An 18,406-nucleotide genomic window follows, 5' to 3' on the forward strand; every position below is an offset into this window, starting at 1 on the left:
TGCGAAGGGCCCTTCGCCATCTAACCCAGACCAGTCTGCAGGAAAAGTTGGAAATTAATCTAGATAAAACCAAGGTTTTAGTCTTCACCAAACGTTTCAAGGCTCATTGCTGGTTTCTAAATGGTAAACCCATTGAGCAAGTTAAAATTATTAAATACCTGGGGGTGATTTTTCATTATCAGGGAAAGCGTGTGGCTCATAAGAACTATGTTGCACAATCTGCGCAAAGAACAGCTGATGCCATCTACCGTTTTTACATCTCTAAAGGGGCCAAATTCTTGCCTGCAGCACTAAGGCTGCATACTGCAAAGACCAGGGTCCAGTTGCTCTATGGCGCTGAAATTGGCCCTTATTCAACCACCAAGCCGTTGGAGATAGTACAAACCAAACTCTTGCGCAAGCTTCTGTCCGTTCCCAGTTGTGTGCCAAACACTGCCATCAGGTTGGAATCTGGCGTCCCAAGCATCGAGACGTCTATGTGGTTAAACACCCTTTGTTACTTTTTGAGGGTTCTCTCAAAGCCAGGTGGCCTTCCCCATCTGATTTTCTTCGACTCTTTTGTGGGAACTTGGGAGAAAAGGTGTCTAGATTATTTTAGACTCTGTGATCTCTCCCCTGAGTCCCTAGCAATGATGGAACTGAGGGATGCGAAAGAACTTTTGCGCCTGAGGTTGGTTGAGCTGGAACTGAGATCTGCTAGAGCTAGTCTTTCTGCGCACATTTTCTTAGGGAAGCAAGCTGAAGTACTGTCCCCAGCCAGGTATCTTTTCAACATCACTATCCCAAAATATCGGATAGCTTTCTCAAAAGCACGACTTAACGCACTTTTCTCTTCGGTGCTTTTGGGACGTTACGCTGGGTACCCATATCTGGAAAGATTGTGCCCCTGTAATTGCAATGAGGTCGAAACAACTCTCCACATCGTTTTGCGGTGTCCAAATTACAATGACTTGAGGGCAAGATTAATCTCTCCAATTCTCGGGCCCTTGGCGGGCAGGCCGGAGGATGAGCAGATTGCCTTCCTCCTGTCTGACACTCACTCTGATGTTTCAACTAAGATTGCCCGTTTCTGTTATGTTGCTCAGTTGGAAAGGAGGGAAATTGAGAATGTAAATCTTGGCTATGATTTTTAACAATATGTGTAATAGTTGGCGTAAGGAACTTTGTGTAAGAGGTGATGGGTTTGTTTTTATGATTTTGTTTCTGTTTATATTAAGCTGGTCGGATGACCGTGAATAAAGTACTACTACTACTACTACTACTACTTATTCAAATATTTATATCCCACTTTTCCCTGTCACTGAGGCAGCTTACAAATCATACTGAAAAGTATAATAGTAATTTTTCCAGCTCCATTGTAGCCTATGGGGACCATTATAGTCAATGGTCCCCATAGGCTATCATGGAGATTCAATCTAGAAGTATCTGGGGCTTTGGGGGGCTGTTTATTGAGATAGAGGCCCCAGATTTGCAGCATAGCTGCTGGTGCCTTTCCTGAAACATCCTCCCCAAGTTTCAAAAACAAGATCCAATTCCTTGGGCCACAGAAGGAGTTGCCCCCAACCTCCACTCTTTTGGCTGAAAAAAGAAATCCCTGAGCAGTCTGTTAAACTTTTGTGCACCAGTAGCCCTAGTGCAGTTTATAGGGAACTATGCCACCAAGGAATACCAGGGTCATGACACAGAGGCAGGCAATGACAAACAACCTCTGAATGTCTCTTACCTAGGGCGTTTTCGCACTCACCTTCAGCCGGCGCGACCCCCCTCTTCACTGCACAGGATCTGCGCGGATTTCGCACTAAACGCCGCGGAGCAGCCGGAAGAGCCGGAAAGTCCCGGCGCTTTTGCCGCGCAAACGGAAACTGCGCGGTGAAGAGGGGCGTCGCGCCGACTGAAGGTGAGTGCGAAAACGCTCCTTGAAAACCTTGAAACGGAATAATGAGATAATAAAACCCAGTAGCCTGGGTTCTAACACTTTGGACTGCAAGGGGGGATAACATTTTTTAATGCTGCCTGATATACACATGTATGTGCATGTTTCATGGTGGGGTGTTTAAACTTCATTCCTGCAAGTACAAAACTAGCATGGGAAATTTACCAATTTACCAATCATGCCAATTTACCAGTCAAATGTTTGTAAATAATAAATTAAATATTCAGAATATTGATTAATTGCAGTCAGGGCTTTTTTGTAGAAAACACTCAGCAGGAACACATTTAAATATTAGGCCACACCCCCTGACTTCACCATTGTTTCATGCAGGGCTTTTTGTAGACAAAACCCAGCATGAACTAATTTGCATATTAAGCCACACTCCCTGACACCAAGCCAGCCAGAATTGCATTCTTGTGCGTTCCTGCTCAAAAAAAGCCCTGATTGCCGCACTGAACAGAGAGAATTATCCTGACTGCAAGAAGACTGAGCTTAGCCCCTCCCAGAAGCTTTAGAAAAAGGTATTCTGGATCAGATGGAGCCCCTTTCCCTCTCCACTAGAAATAGAAATAGTTTGGCTCCTGGATCTCTGACCTGAGCCATTGTAGTGACAGCCAATGTGTATTTGATTCCTGCTTTCTCCTGAACCCTGTGACCTTATTCCCTTTCAGAGATGTCTGCAGTTACAACACATAGCAAACAAAAGAAGAAGGCTGCGTGGCTTAATCAGACACAGAGAGGCAGAAACGCTCTGTTTTTATCATCACAACACCTCTATTATATTAAGTTAAACTGAGAGAAAGTGGCTGCCAAAGATTATCCAGTGAGTTTCCGGGCTCAGTTGAAATCTGAACCCAGGTTTAAACAAAACACTGTACCTGGCTGATGCAACAGTTTCTAGCACTGAATACGGCTGCTAGAGGACCAAGCTGGTGTCTTTTGAGGGAGATGAGTGTTAATTGTGAAGTCCACAGTTTAAATTTTATTTTAGCTATGTATCTGCCAGGTAGCTTACAGTTCAATTGTAAACTGTTATGTCATTCTAAGCCTATTGATATCAGAAAAACTTAGAATGTATATATGTACTTCACCTTTCTTCCACTTTTCTCCCCTATGGGGGCCCAAAGCAGCTTACATAGTTCTCTCCTCCATCTTATCTTCACAACAACCCTTTGAGTAGGGTTGCCAAGTCCAACTCAAAAAATATCTGGGGACTTTGGGGGTAGAGCCAGGAGACTCTCCCATTCTCTAAAATAAATTTTAAAAAATACAGCAGTGCAATTCCCCTGAATAGTCTTCATTTTCTTGTCCCTCAGCAGCTGCAATTCCAGTAAATGAAAGTGAACACACACTAACAAAGCAGCTAAAATAAACAGAAGGTCACCCAGCAAGCTTCTGTGGTTGAATGGGGATTTGAACCTGGGTTCCTAGATCCTAGTCCAATGCTCTAACCACTACACCAGTTATCTAAAAGAATAACTCTATTTAGGATTGTATTATCAGATAATACACTAAGCTTGCAATAGCATTTTTTTCATTTATCATCAATGGAGCAGAGTATGGGGTGCATATTCTTCTTGTCCATGGAGAACTTTATTTTTTTTTTAATAAATATTTTTATGTTTTATTGACTCTTGTACAATTGGCCATTACAGCATATGAATGTTGGAAATTACAAATAACCCTCCCCCCCCACCCTCCCCATCTTCTCTTAGTCTTTTCCCCTCAGCCAAGGCACAAAGTCCTGATCTTCCACTGAATGTCCTTCCTTGTTTCTCCTGAGATCCACTCTAAATAAGGGTTCCATCTGGTCTCGATTTCCTTGACTTTATCTTCTCACGTGGAATCCTTGTTGATTGTTGCCACGATGTCAGACTGTATGTAATCAAACAAATAGCTGTGCCAGATTTCTATTGACCATTTACTTTTATCTTTCCACCCCAAAGCGATAACCGCCTTCCCCGCTAGTATCATTGCCTTGACAAGGTTTTGAGTGGGTCTACTTAGTGCCGGACTTCCTATTGTGCTTAACAACATCATATTAAAGCCAATGGTTAATGGTACATTGCAGACTTTTCTAATAAATTGAATAATTTCCCCCCAAAAGGGTTTAACCTCTTCACACTCCCACCACATATGTGCAAACCAACCCTTAAATTGTTTGCAATGCCAGCACTTGGAACTCATTCCTGGGAATATATTGGCTATTTGTGCGGGAGTTTTGTACCATTTTGTGAAAAATTTATATTCCAGTTCTTTAAATTTGATTACTTTAATCCTTTCTAGACCTTCCAAGATTTTCCCAGCCAACCCCTCTGTTAACTGACCTTCATGACTCCAAATCTTTTGTAAATGTACTATTATTTTATCTTTATTTGAAATCATTTTCCGGTATAGTAACCCCACTAGACCCTTCCTTTGTTTGGCCATTACTTTATATATCTCTTCCATTGGAGCGTCTAACCAAAGCTCTCCCTCTTCACTGATCTTCTTAACTCTCTTATGCAAGCCTGCTATGTTTAACCAGTATTGATTACCTAAATCTTCTATAATTTCCTGTAAGGGTTTTAGTTTACCACCCCTAAACATATCGTCCACTCTAAAATAGCCTTTGTTTTTAAGCCTTTCCCACCATTTTATAGCATGCACCTCCTTAACAATAGCTTCTAGGGGGCTCCACCTTGAAACCTTTCCTAGCCACTGTGGGTACCATTTCATCCAGGTTTCTAATGCTGCTCTTCTGGGCCCTATAGCTAATTTTAGATCTTTTGTCGACACTGTGGAAAAAATTCCATATCTTCCAGTACCACTGTTGATTGCATTCTCGAAATTAATCCACTTCTGTACCTTATCCTCACTCAAATCTAGTAACGCTCTTAGTTGGAAGGCCTCATAATATTTACTTAAATCTGGGATTCCCCAACCTAATTCTGATTTAAGGTTGTATAGAATTCTCTTATGAAACCTACAGTTTTTATTATTAAAAATCCACACTTTGATTGCTTTATTCCATTGTTCAAATTGATTTTTCCTCAAACCTAAGGGCAACGTTTGGAATAAATACATTAACTTTGGTATCATGAACATTTTAAGAGATCTTATTCTAGATGATATCCCTAGTATTTTATGATTCCATTTATTCATTATTTGGGAGGGATGGTGGCATAGTGGTAGAGCATCTGCTTGGGAAGCAAAAGGTCCCAGGTTCAATCCCCGGCATCTCCAAAAAAGGGTCCAGGCAAATAGATGTGAAAAACCTCAGCTTGAGACCCTGGAGGGCCGCTGCCAGTCTGAGAAGACAATACTGACGTTGATGGACCAAGGGTCTGATTCAGTATAAGGCAGCTTCATATGTTCATATGTTCATATCTCTCTCTATTTTCTTCCATATTGTACCATAGTTCTCCTTTATCATTTTGTCCATATTTTTTTGCAGGACTATCCCTAGATATTTAAGTTTCTTGGCTCCCATTCCTATATTCATAATCCTATTTATTTCCTGTTTTTCCTCTCTATTAACATTAAGGTATAGAATTTCTGATTTTGCCATATTCACTCCGAGCCCTGAACACTTTTCAAAATCATATAAATTATCTTAATCTCTTTAACTCCATCTTTTGGGTTAGACATAATTACTATGATATCATCCGCAAATAAATTAATTTTCATTTCTTCATTACCTGACTTATACCCCTCTATTCTTCCCGCATTCCTAATTCGCTCTGCTAGTTGCTCTATAGCTATTATAAATATGAGCGGGGATAGTGGACAGCCTTGTCTTACCCCCCCTTGAATTGGGAACGCTTGTGAGTGGTCAGTGTTGACTCTAACTTTAGCCTTACCTCCGCTGTATATTTCCTGTATAGCGTATAAGAACCGTTCCTCTAAACCTATCTTCTTTAATATTTGCCACAAGAATTCATGTGAGAGAGTATCAAAGGCTTTATAAACATCCAACTTTAACAGAGCTATTTTTTTCTTTTGGCCATGGTGCAATACATTTAAGATATTTCTAATAGGATGTTTCTAATAGGATTTCTAATAGGATTTCTAATAGGATGGATCTACCCTCAATAAAACCGTATTGGTCCCCTTTTATGATTGACGGGAAAACTCTCTTAAGTCTATTTGCTAAAACCTTAGCAAAAATCTTATAATCTTGATTTAGTAAACTAATGGGCCTATACGAACCTACTTCTTCCAGATCTTTCTGGGGCTTTAATATCAAAATTATTTCTGGGGCTTTAATATCAAAATTATTTCTGGGGCTTTAATATCAAAATTATTTCTGTTTCCTTCCATGAGTCCGGGGCTTTCTTTCCTTCCAAGACTTCGTTAAAAACTACCTGCAATTCAGGTGCTATAATTTCTACCATTTCTTTATAAAAGTCAGAAGTAAAGCCATCCAGCCCTGGTGATTTACCCTTTTTGAGCACTTTTATTACTTCCTTTATCTCTTGGAGTGTAATCTCAGCACCCAGTGAGGCTTTTGCTTCCTCCTCTATGATTAGCTTAGGTGCGTCCCACACCTCCGTTATATTCTTTTTCATATATAATTTTTTATAGAAGTCTTCAAATGCCTTAGTGATTTCCTTAGAGTTATGAGTTGTATTATTATTAATTTTAATAGTTCTAATTGATTGTTTTGCCTTTTTAACTTTCAAATAATTAGCTAACCTTTTTGCTGTATTAATGCTATTCCTCTGGAAGTCGTTCCTAACCATTATTTCCTTTTTCCACATTGTTGCCATATCTAGGGCCTCCAACTGTTTTTGAATCTCTTTAATTCTAATCTGTAAACTAGGATTACACTTTCCCATTATTTCTTTTTGCAACTCCTCCAATTCATTAAGTTTTGTTTGCCTTTGTTTATACCATTCACTTTTTATGTCTTTTTCCTTCCTAACCAAATGGCCCCTTATTACCGCTTTAGCAGCGTCCCATAATATATTAGTTGACACAGTTCCTCTATTTTCCTTAAAATATAATTTTAACTGTGTCATTAAGTATTCCCTATCCTCTTCTTTTGCCATTACCAGGTTGTTATACCTCCAAGTCTATTTTTCGAGGGAAGATTTAATTCTAATTCAATACTTAGAGGGGCATGGTCAGAAATCAAAATTGGATGGGTCTTGATCTCTTTAACCACCATATTATTATTTTTTTCCAAAATTATATAATCTATTCGGGATGCTGTTTTATGTCTACAAGAAATATGTGTCGGGCTGGGTCTCATATTGATAAACTCATGAGCGTCCTTCAAGCCCCAATCTCTTAGCTTAATACTATTGTTCTTGGTTATGTCCATATTTAAATCGCCCACTACAATTAGTTCACCCTCTGAAAACTGTTGTATCTTCTTAAAAACCAAGTTTAAGAATTTCCTTTGTCTTTTATTTGGTGCATAAACATTTACTATAGTGATTTTTATAGCTTCCAGCTTAAACTTAACTAAGAGTTATCTACCTTCCTTATCTACTAATTTTTCCATGTTCTCCACCTTAATATCCTTACGAATCAATGTAGCCACGCCTCTAGCTTTGGAAGACCCTCTTGCTTCTGCTAAAAACTGACACCTCAGATCTTTTATCAATGGTTTTCTATCATTTATTTTTTGTGAGTTTCCTGTAGGCACAACAGATCTATTCTTTGTTTTTTAGCCATTTTAATTACTCTGAATCTCTTAAGATTTGATGTTAGACCATTCACATTCAGTGAAAGGACTCTTAAAGATCTATCCATTCTCTTTATATGTAACAAACTTGGGCCCTAATGGCTGAGGGTATTTTTCTTTACTTCTTACTGAAAACCCCACCCCTATTCCCTTCCCCTGTGGCACAGACAACTTTCTGGATGAGACCATCATCCTGTCTTCCACCTTCCAGGGGGCATGCATCCCGCCCTCCCCTTCTAGCTTATAGCTAAATTTAGCTCAAAATATTTTATACTTCCCTTTAGTAGTCCGTTCTTGGCCTTTTCTCTTGTCTACTTGAGCTTCCTTCTCCCGGGTCCACACTGAGCTCCACTGTTTCTTCTTCTTCTTCCTCTCTCGGGTCTCTCAGGTCGTCTGTGGCGATGCCCAGGCGAGTGAGGAGATCTCTTGCTTCCTTAGGGTTGCGGGCCACCAGCCTTTTTTCGTCTTTAAAAATAATTATTGAGGAGGGATACCGCCAAGATAATTTAATCTTATTGTCATATAATTTTTGCCCAAAGGGTCTCATTAGCCTTCTCTTTCTGATGGTTTCCTGGCAGAAGTCTTCTCTCACCCAAACTTTCCTTCCTCTAAAAGAAAGGTCTTTCCTTTTTTTCAAAGTCTTGAAAACTATCTGCTGAGTCTTTTCCCTTGGAAATTTAATTATGACTTCCCTTGGGGCACCCCCATCTTATCTCCTTTGCAGTCTATGAGCTCTCTCAATATTCTGAGATTGCAGAGTAACTCCTTGCTCACCCATCCAGTCTATAAGAGTTCCTTCCAGGAGTTTATTATTTATTTCCTCTGAAATTCCACCCAGGATCAAATTCGCTCTTCTGTTACGATCAGAGAGCTCTGTAAGCTGCAAATTCAGCTGGAGTATTTTCTGTTTGTTAGATAAGGCAAGCTCATTAGCAGAAATTGCAATGTTAGGTGTGTCTTGGAGCTCTGCAGTCAACTCTGTAACAGCATCTCTGACTGATTTAATTTCAGATCTTATCTGGTCCTGGGACGACATTATTAAAGCCTGGAAAGCTGTAATCTGCTCAGATAACTCTTTAATTGTCTTAGCCATGATGATTTATTTCAGGAGTTACGCGCGACCACTGAGTAATTAACCTGGGCGTTGCCTCGTTAATTTGATAGTAAAAGTTGTTTTCTTACCCTCTGGGACCCCAGAAAGGAATTCTTATGTTCTTCAGACCTTCGTAAGTAAGCTCCTTCTTCAAATAATCTTGCCAAAGGGTTATTTACATTCTTTTGAGCTATTTAAAATTCCAATCCGAAGGGGAGGACGAGCAAACAACCGGCTTGGTTAACGCATGCGTACAAACCCCCTCCATGGAGAACTTTAAAGCTTTTTATGTTCATGGGGACTCCCAGAGTTTTTACTCCACAAGTACAATAATTGTGTAGTTTATGCCCTTTACAAATCAAATATCTGTTATAAAATATACAGAAACATTTATCTTTTTTCTAAACACGATACCTAATTATTCATGTTCTGATTATTTGGTTTTGAACAATACCGAGAAAGAAAGAGAGCGAGACCTCAACAGATGAAAAATCAATACATACAGGTTAGGTAGTATTTATATTTCAGTGCTGAATTTCTGTATAACAACAATCTTGCAACCACTGGTAACGTACACACACAAAATGACTTGCCAACCAAATACAGACAACCCACATTATACCTAAGAGTTTCAAATGTTTAAAATTAACATATGTATTAACAGAGAAATATATTTGAAAATACAGTATTTAAAGCAGTCATAATCTATGGACTTACTCTGATTACTGAAGCCCTCACTTAAACTGGCATAAATAGAAAATGTTTTCAAGACTGTTAAACTGGCATAAATAGAAAACGTTTCCAGGACCAGAGTGAGTAAGTAATAAATTAGCATTAGCATTTTAATACGCATGACCCCCCCCCCATGCACCCCCCCCCCCCGATTAGATCTTTATCAGTTTTGGCATCCAGTTAAAAACTGCCCCACTAAATATCCCATCAGATCCAATTTCATTTTATTTTTCCTTGCTGTGCACTTCAACTTGCTTTGGTGAACTAAATTCATCATTCTGTTTCAGTAGAGGCCAATTCTGTCTTCTTGCTGCTTGTCTGACTCCACATGCTGTAGCAGATGCCAAAACAGCAGAACCAAAAAAGAGTTATAATAATACCATGGCCTCACAGCTTTCAAGAGAAGTAGACAAGGGAGTAAGAGGCATCATCACACGTGTCAACATTATGTGGCCATTTGGTTTCAAAAGAATCCTCCGTAATCTGGACAATAAACTTTCTTATTTAATACAAAACAAAAACAACCCTAGGCTTTGTCCTCAGGAAACGTTTCCTTCATTATGTTGCTGCTATTATTTTCCTTCTCATGGGCCACTATAGGCAGGGCCGGCCCTGCCACTAAGCAAACTAGGTGGTTGCCTAGGGCATTAGCAGACTGGGGCCGCTGAATTAAGCGCTCTCCATGTGACTTGGTGAGGCAGCTGCCCAGTGGCTGCCTCTCAGAGTCCCCCTGCACCTCTTGGGAGTTTCCCGAGAGGTGTGGGTGGCAGGGGCTTTCTCCCTGCCTTTGTACCGCCCCCCCTCCCTGAGGTGCAAAAGCATGGATAGAATCTCCCCACACTTCTGAGAGTCTCCCAAGAGGTGCAGGCTGTGGGGGCTTTCTTCCTGCCTTGCACCCCTGGGGTGCAAAAGCAGGGAGAGGATCTCCCTTCCCCATGCCTCTTGGAATCTCCTGAGAGGTGTGGGCAGCAGGAGCTTTCTCCCTGCCTTTGTGCCCCTGGGGTGCAAAAGCAGGGAGAGGATCTTTCCCCCTCTCTGTGCCTTTCGGGCGTTTCCTAAGAGGCACAGAGACAGAGGCTTTCTCCCTGCCTATGTACCCCCAGGGTGCAAAAGTAGTGAGAGGATCTTCCTCCACCCCTCATTATATCCTATTGGCCCATTCTTTCCTATGAACCCTTAGGATAGAATGGAGGGATTGTGCTGCCTCTGCTGCGTGACACCAGAGAAGCGGCTTAAAGTTAAATCCCCTTCCCTAGCATCGCGCCACAGAGATGGCACAATCCCTTCATTCTGTCCTATGGGCCCATAGGAAAGAATGGACTCCTATTAGCCCCTTGAGCAACTAGCTGTCATCTGCTTCCTTTTCCCTCTCTCTTGCTTCCTTCTGCATAACAGCTTGCTTTGGAAGGCTTGCTTAATTGCACAGGAACTACAGAGCAAAACCTCTATTTTCTCCATTGGCTGAGGCTCCTCCCTTGGGGAGGAAGGGGGGAAGGAGAGCTTGCTTTGCTAGGCTCTCTCAATCACACAGCAGAGCTACTGAGTCAAGCCTCTCTTCTACTGGCTTAGGCTCCTCCCTCTCCTGGTCCACTGGGGAAGGAAGGAAAGAGCCAGAACTTCCTTTGCCCAGTTCCCTGGACCCCATGGGAGAAATACAAAGAAAGCACCTTTAAGACCAACGAGTGCTAATATTTTAAATATGTTTTTTTTTAAAAAAATGTGTTTTTCTGTTTGCTTTCTAAAGTATATATCTCTACTACCTAATCTTAAATAGGTACACACATGGCCCAACCCAACATGGCCCAGCCTGACAAGGTCTCATTCATGTCAGATCCGGCTGACATGACAAATGAGTTCATGCATCAATTTGGATATAACACAATATAACACAAACTGGACCACAGAAGTTGTGATTATGCTTTGTTGTCCCCAAGAATATTTGGGAAGTAGGCTGCCACCAGACTATGTAAAATCTTCCAATTTAGGCAAAACAAATTAAAATCAGAATAAAAAAAGTGCATGGAATTTATTGAGGATAGGGGTTGAGAAAGGGGTGCTATTGATTAAAAATTTTCAGGGGCAGTTACATTTGTCTTTCAAAAGTCTTTTAAGGATAGGGCCTGTAGAAACTGGGGATGTGCACTGCTAGGGTTGCCAGCCTCCAGGTGGGGCCTGGTGATCACCCACTTTTACAACTGATCTCCAGCTAGCAGAGATCAGCTCCCCTGGAGAAGATGGCTGCTTTGAAGGGTAGACTATATGGCACTGTACCATGCGCAGGCCCCTCCCCTCCTCAAACCCTGCCATCTCCTGCCAGATCCACCTCCAATGTCTCTAGGTATTTTCCAACACAGACCTAGCAACCCTATACACAGCATTTCCTTTTTTTATCTCATGTGCCTAATTTCTGACAGGTAAAAGTAATCACCCTCATCTTGCAGGCTAATACAATTCTAGCTTGCATTTACCTGCATGCATTTATTTATATTCTGTTTTTTCTCCCACATTGGGAACTCAAAGCAGTTTTAAACACCCACATTTCTCTGTACTGGGTGAGGCAGAGTGAATGCAACTGGCCCCAGGTCACCCAGCTAGTTTCCATGGTAGAAGTGGGCATTCAAACCTGGGTCTCCTGAGACTATATTCTGACATTGTATTCATATGCACAGATATGCAAGCCCTTTTTTTTCTTAGCAGCTGCAGTTCCAGAGAATAAAATACTTCGAGAAAACTGGAGCCACTTCTTTTTTTAGAATCAAAGCCTTCTCAAGCCAGTGAGCCAGCAATGTGACTGGGGAAAATGCTTTGGAAAGATTGTTCAATTGTCTTCAGTGGCAAGATCTGCATAACTCTGCTGCCTAGAACACATCCAAAAGTGGCAAAATCCAGCAAGGGCAGACATCATTCAAAACACTAATTGGCTTGCCGCTGCATAGAGTTCTAGGTTATTGTACAAAACACTGTTCTTAAAGCAACTGAAATGTGGGGGAAATTTGTGCCCCAAATCACAAATTGACTTTCTCTTTTTTTGCAATTCCACAATAATTTTTTTGGAAGTTTTCAGGAAACCAGATCTGGAGAGCCAGTTTAGTGTAGTGGTTAAGTGTGCGGACTCTTATCTGGGAGAACCGGGTTTGATTCCCCACTCCTCCACTTGCAGCTGCTGGAATGGCCTTGGGTCAGCCATAGCTCTGACAGAGGTTGTCCTTGAAAGGGCAGCTGCTGTGAGAGCCCTCTCCAGCCCCACCTACCTCACAGGGTGTCTGTTGTGGGGGAGGAAGGTAAAGGAAATTGTGAGCTGCTCTGAGACTCTTCGGAGTGGAGGGCGGGATATAAATCCAGTATCTTCTTCTTCTTCTATCACTTTCTCACATTTTGTGATATACTATTTTATTTCAAGAAGGAAAAAAACAACACTGACACTGCAGCATCACTGCTGGGAGATATGGATAATGATACAGTCAGTGAAAAAAAAATGACTGGTGTTAGAGCACTCATTGAAAAAGACCAAGTGACAAAAATCCTAAAGCCAGTCAAAGCAAAAGGGAACTTTTTTTTGGTTGCTACTCAATAGTAATAACAGTCTTATTAAAGCATGAAAATTTCAGAGCATCAATACTGTCAATTGTTGATATTATACTCTTGCTTGAACATGGTCACCTTTCTAATGGATTTTTTAAAAAATCTTCACTGGAAAGAAAAGAGTATTTTATTTATGCAAGTGCTATTTCACCTTACAAACTGAAATAGCTGATGTTGTCAGCTTTCTGCACACATTCTTTGCTCCTTTTTCCTCAGCTATAGAGGAGGCTTGGATTTGCAATATAGTACTATGCCTGGCCTCTGACCTGGATGGCCCAGGCTAACCTAATCACATCAGATCTCAGAAGGTAAGCAGGGTCAGCTCAGGTTAGTACTTGAATGGGACACCACCAAGGCAATCCAAGGCTGCTATGTAGAAGCCAGCAATGGCAAACCACCTATTTGTCTCTCACCTTGAAAACCCGACAGGGTTGCCAGAAGTCAGCTGTGAGTGGATCGGACTTATCACCACCACTATTACCATGCCTGGCTTATACTCATTTCACCACCACCACCCTATCCTAGGATTCATTATCCAAACAAGCTGCTTCAGGATGACTTCCTGTTCAGTTCTGAAATTCAGAGAAGAGGGAAGTGAAGATCACAGTTTGTGATGGAGGATGCAACTGGCAAACAGAGGCAGATCTGACTGAGTTCATTGAGAACTTTGTCCTTTTTATTTGGAGAGACAAGAGAAAGTTGGGAAGGCACACTTCAAAATTACCTATCAAACTTTATTCCTTAGGGTTTGTAGAATCTTTCGGGCTCAAGTGCCGTGTTCTACTGGAGAAAGTTTTTCTTCCAGACGTTTCGTAAACGTCTGGAAGAAAAACTTTCTCCAGTAGAACATGGCACTTGAGCCGGAAAGATTCTACAAACCCTAATGATGTTACCAGCCATGAAAACCTGAAATCTTTGAAAACTTTATTCCACACTTCCTCCAAGGGTCTCAGAATAATTCTTCATTTTTTCCTCTTCCAAGAACCTGTGAGGTGGCTGGGGGGCCAAATGTCTGACCCAAAGTGACACTGTGAGTTTCATGGTTGACTGGGATTTGATCCAGCATATCCCAACAGGGCCATAGCCAGCAGGGTAGTACAGGGGCAGTGCCCCCTATAGAAACTGCAGCATCCTCACCCAATCTTCCCTTTCAGTGAACATTACGAACAGCTGTAGCATTATCAACATTACTAACAGCTATAGCAGGGGTGGCCAACGGTAGCTCTCTGGATGTTTTTTGCCTACAACTCCTATCAGCCCCAGCCAGCATGGCCAATGGCTGGGGCTGATGGGAGTTGTAGGCAAAAACATCTGGAGAGCTACAATGGCCACCCCTGAGCTATAGCATCAAAATGATCCTCAAGTACACAATATTTATCCTTTAAAAATTGAGCTTCATGCAGATTAATATATATTCCATACAGGAAAAAATGTCTTGCACACAGATCCATGCCAGCATGTGATAAAATTGTGTCATGTCTATTTTGCTATGAATGCTCTTCTAGGATATGTTGATGACCATGAACCACCAAAAAAACCCCATTATGGTGAATGTAAAATCTTATTTTATCCAACACTGAATTATGATCAATTTTGTTTGCAGTGCACATCTATATTTATTATATTTAGGATCAAAAGTATCCACATATACAAGGACATTTGTTTTACCTGCTTGATCTTTAAATATTTTCGATATGACAACAGGCACTTTGTGCTCAGCACCACCCTGCAAGAGATGTGTGACAAAATTAGCTCATCTTAGCTCACGCCCTGTCTATCACAAAAATAAACAAGAAAGAAGTTTTGCATACCTTTATACTTAAGCCCAAGCCACCAACTGGTTGTCTATGAAGTTTAACAGTTCTGTGCTTTAAAAAACGGTAGAAAAAATAAATTCAGGTGAAAATACAATATTAGATGTATGCATATCAGATTTGTACTACTTCATATTGAAATAAAATGGATGTGTGCTACTTCATGTTGAAATAAAAATTCAAATGTTATACTTCACAGTAGAATATCTGGTTGGATCCAATGACTCCCTTCTCTGATGGAAGAGATCTTTTTCCAGTGGAAGTTGCATTGGAGGAAGACTTCTCACTTAGTGTAAGGGAGTGACTAGAGTGTAACAAATTAATTACCATTGGATCACTGCAAATTCTTTTATATTTGTTCACACACTGAAAGAATAGAATCATGTCCTCTGTAGTAATATTTATTTCATTGATACCTTAAATTATATAATCCTCTGTTAATGCAATTTAGCCAAATACATACAGGAGCTTATTGATTGTTATAGAACAAAGCAGTAGACAAGCGCACCTTTAAGACCAACTAAGTTTTATTTGGAATATAAGCTTTCATATTAAGTAAATGTTATTTACATTTTAAATAAAACTTAATTGGTCTTAAAGGTACACTTATCCACTGCTTTGTTCTATTGCTTTAGACCAACACGGCTGCCTACTGGGATCTTATTGATTGTTAGAAATTTTAGTCCATTCTTCTGTTTACATATACATGCATATATAGGTTACCCATATGCTCATTCAAGCAGTAGGTCACAGCCACTAAGTGCAATATTGAAATTACTGTCCTTTTGAAGAAATATTGCTGAAAAGAATGGGAACAGTGCATGGCACATTTCAACTTCACAGATGTTTGACAGGATTTTTTTTTTTTAATCTGCCCTTGCCAAACTTTTCGAAAACTGCAAAATACAGGACTTTGTTTCAGGTGTATGCCTGCATACAAGCTTGTTTTCTTAACTGTCATAATTTAATTTATACTCTTTATTCCATTTTTTTTTTCAGTTTTCAAATTGATCGTTTCCATATCTGGCTGCCTTTTCTACAGTGAACACCCCCTACCATTAATCTATTTCTCATAGTTATTTCTTCAATACATTTTTTGAAGGAAGTACGTGAGATAAAATCTTTATGGATATTTGCTCTAGCAATTTATCTCACATTTAATAGCACCTTGCTTTTTGACATTTTATTCATGCTCACTTTTCTTAGTACTTGACATAATAATAGAACACAAAGAGCTTATTTTATCTATTGACAGTAAACATATAGTAATACAGTTTAGCAGCATGCTGAGCACAGCTTTATCTTCTGTGCTATCTCTCATCACCAGAAACAGGCATGGTTTGAAGTTTCAAGGTTATTTTTAAAAATTCTGTGCAAGGGAACATTATTATTGTTGTTTTTAACATTCTTTTTGTTGCTCATAATTTTAATATAATTGTAGCTTTTCAAGTACATACCTAATTCTTACTTAGAGTCACAAACATTTTTTGAAAGTTCTATATTACTATGCATGAAAGAATCAACTTAAGGAAAGTAGTGATAAAAGTTAATTTTGTTCCTGCATTAGACATAAGTAAAAATGTCCACTTTGCAAAACAAACTCTCCCAGCATAAATCATCCACCAGGGTGGATTTTTCAATCCCATAACCAGGCCTCAACCCAGGATGGAAGGAGTCTAAACAATTTGCCTCATCCAGGAAAGCTTGGAGTTGTCCAGCCACCATGCATTCCATCACTTTGGTCAGCAGCAGAATGTCTGAGACTGATTGTAAGCAGAGAATACCACATCCTGGTTAATATAAAAGCAACTACCTTTGGCAGAAAGACAATGCCTAGGCTCAGAACCATTTTGCCCTCATGGATCTGACGGAAAGGAGAATTTGAGTGCCAAGTTCACTGCCCCTCCTTGCTGATCAAACTGCAACCAGAAAAGTCAACTCGTTGGTAAGAAACCAAAGGTCAGGAAGCTAAAGGCTCAAATGGCTTTTTCAGGAATTGTGAAAGAACTAGCTGGATTTCATGTAGACCTAGTAGTGTCACTTGAGGGTGCATCCTTGAAACTCTCTGGAAGAACTGCTTCACCAGGACACAGAAACCCAAGAGGAGAAGGCATTAATCCAAACTGATAGCAAGATGGACTTTAAAACTTGGGTGCTAGGCCTATAAAATGTAGATGGAACAGAAGCTCTAGAATGGAAGCCAGTGGACAAGTCCTATCCATGTGATAATGCAAAAGTAGTGAACCATTTCCAATTACTTCCAAAGAACCTTCCAGGAGATAACAGGTTGGGTTACAAACCAGCTTCTCCAAGTTCATCCTTAGTAGGGGAAAGATCCTTAGTGATAGTCACAGACACTGCTGGGAAGGAATCAGAGGCCTTGTCAGAATCACTGACAGTGCAATCCTAAGGAGAGTTACTCCGTTCTAAGCCCATTGAAATGAATAGGCTTAGACTGGAGTAACTCTTCTTAGGATTGAGATGTCAAGGTGGGATTGATGTTGGTTAGGCAGGTGATGGCTGCATCGATGATGGTTCTGTAAGAAACCCTTTCAGTGAAAGCTCAGCCACAGACCATATCGGTAGAACATGCATGACCTCTGGGACCAGGAGTCATAGCATAGTTTCAGGAAGAGGTACAGCATAGTTCGCTAGTGAATGGAACATTGACGCCAGTGATGTCAGTGTCTGAGGAGGACATGTTTGCACTTCCCAGAAAAAACATGAAGCAATACCAGTAAAAAGCAGTAGAGTCATGTTCCCAGTGAAATCAGTGGTAGTGCATGAAGTTAGGGTAGTTCAGGACGCATCAACAGGGCATCACCCAACTATTCCTGTGGCTCTACATACCTAAAGTACTGTCTACTTCTTTATGAACCTATCTGACCACTACAGTCATATTCCAAAGCCCTGCTTCGGGTGCCCTTGTCTTCTGAGATTAAGCAGGTGGCAACTTGGGAGAGGGCCTTCTTGGTCATAGCAACAGAACTCTGGAATTCTCTTCCCCAGAGAGATTTGTCTGTCCTCTTCTGTTGCCATCTTCTGCCAGAAGGTAAAGAATCTTTCATTTTGGTAGGCATTCCCTCAGTGATCCCTCTTTCCTGTCCAATGTTTTAATGTTATGCTTTTGTATGGATATGCTCTAGTTTTAGCTCTGTATTTTAATTGTAATCTGTTATTTCATTTTAATTTATTTTAATGTATTTCAGCTCTGGTTTTAATCGTTTCAATTATTGGGGGGGGGGGGTTGTTTGTTTTAAGATGTGATTTTATTATGTATGTTTTTAATTTGTTAGCTAACATGCTGGCCTTTATGAGGATAGAAAGGAAGGGTACAAATGTTACCAACTAAATAAATAAAATATCCCTCAGAAAAACAGCAAATCAGTTAGACGTCTGGAGAGATACCCCATTAGCTGATGGGACACTTGGCATGGGAATGAGTAATAAAAAATGGAGAAATGGTGAAAAAGACAAGACACCTTACTATGATTTTAAGGAAGAAAAGCTAGCTCTCAGACAAGAACTATGGAGAGGTTTCATAATACAGTTGCAGCTGATGAAAAAGAACTGAGTGG

The 18,406-nt window shown here is 40.4% G+C and overlaps 1 protein-coding gene across 3 annotated transcripts in view; it reads right to left on the minus strand.

Annotated features, from left to right (window-relative positions):
* SNTG2 (syntrophin gamma 2) overlaps positions 1 to 18,406 on the minus strand; it is a 442,273-nt gene that overhangs the window by 244,101 nt on the left and 179,766 nt on the right. For 2 of the 3 annotated variants that reach the window (XM_060234602.1, XM_060234592.1), the window contains exons 3-4: positions 14,826 to 14,882; positions 14,683 to 14,740 (exon numbers count right to left, since the gene is read on the minus strand). In XM_060234602.1, coding sequence (XP_060090585.1) covers positions 14,683 to 14,740; positions 14,826 to 14,882 — 115 coding nt within the window. The remainder of the gene's footprint in view (positions 1 to 14,682; positions 14,741 to 14,825; positions 14,883 to 18,406) is intronic. The other variant, XM_060234610.1, reaches the window with a different exon arrangement.

Source organism: Heteronotia binoei, chromosome 1 (genome assembly GCF_032191835.1).
Source record: "Heteronotia binoei isolate CCM8104 ecotype False Entrance Well chromosome 1, APGP_CSIRO_Hbin_v1, whole genome shotgun sequence".
NCBI classification, from domain to species: Eukaryota; Metazoa; Chordata; class Lepidosauria; order Squamata; family Gekkonidae; genus Heteronotia; species Heteronotia binoei.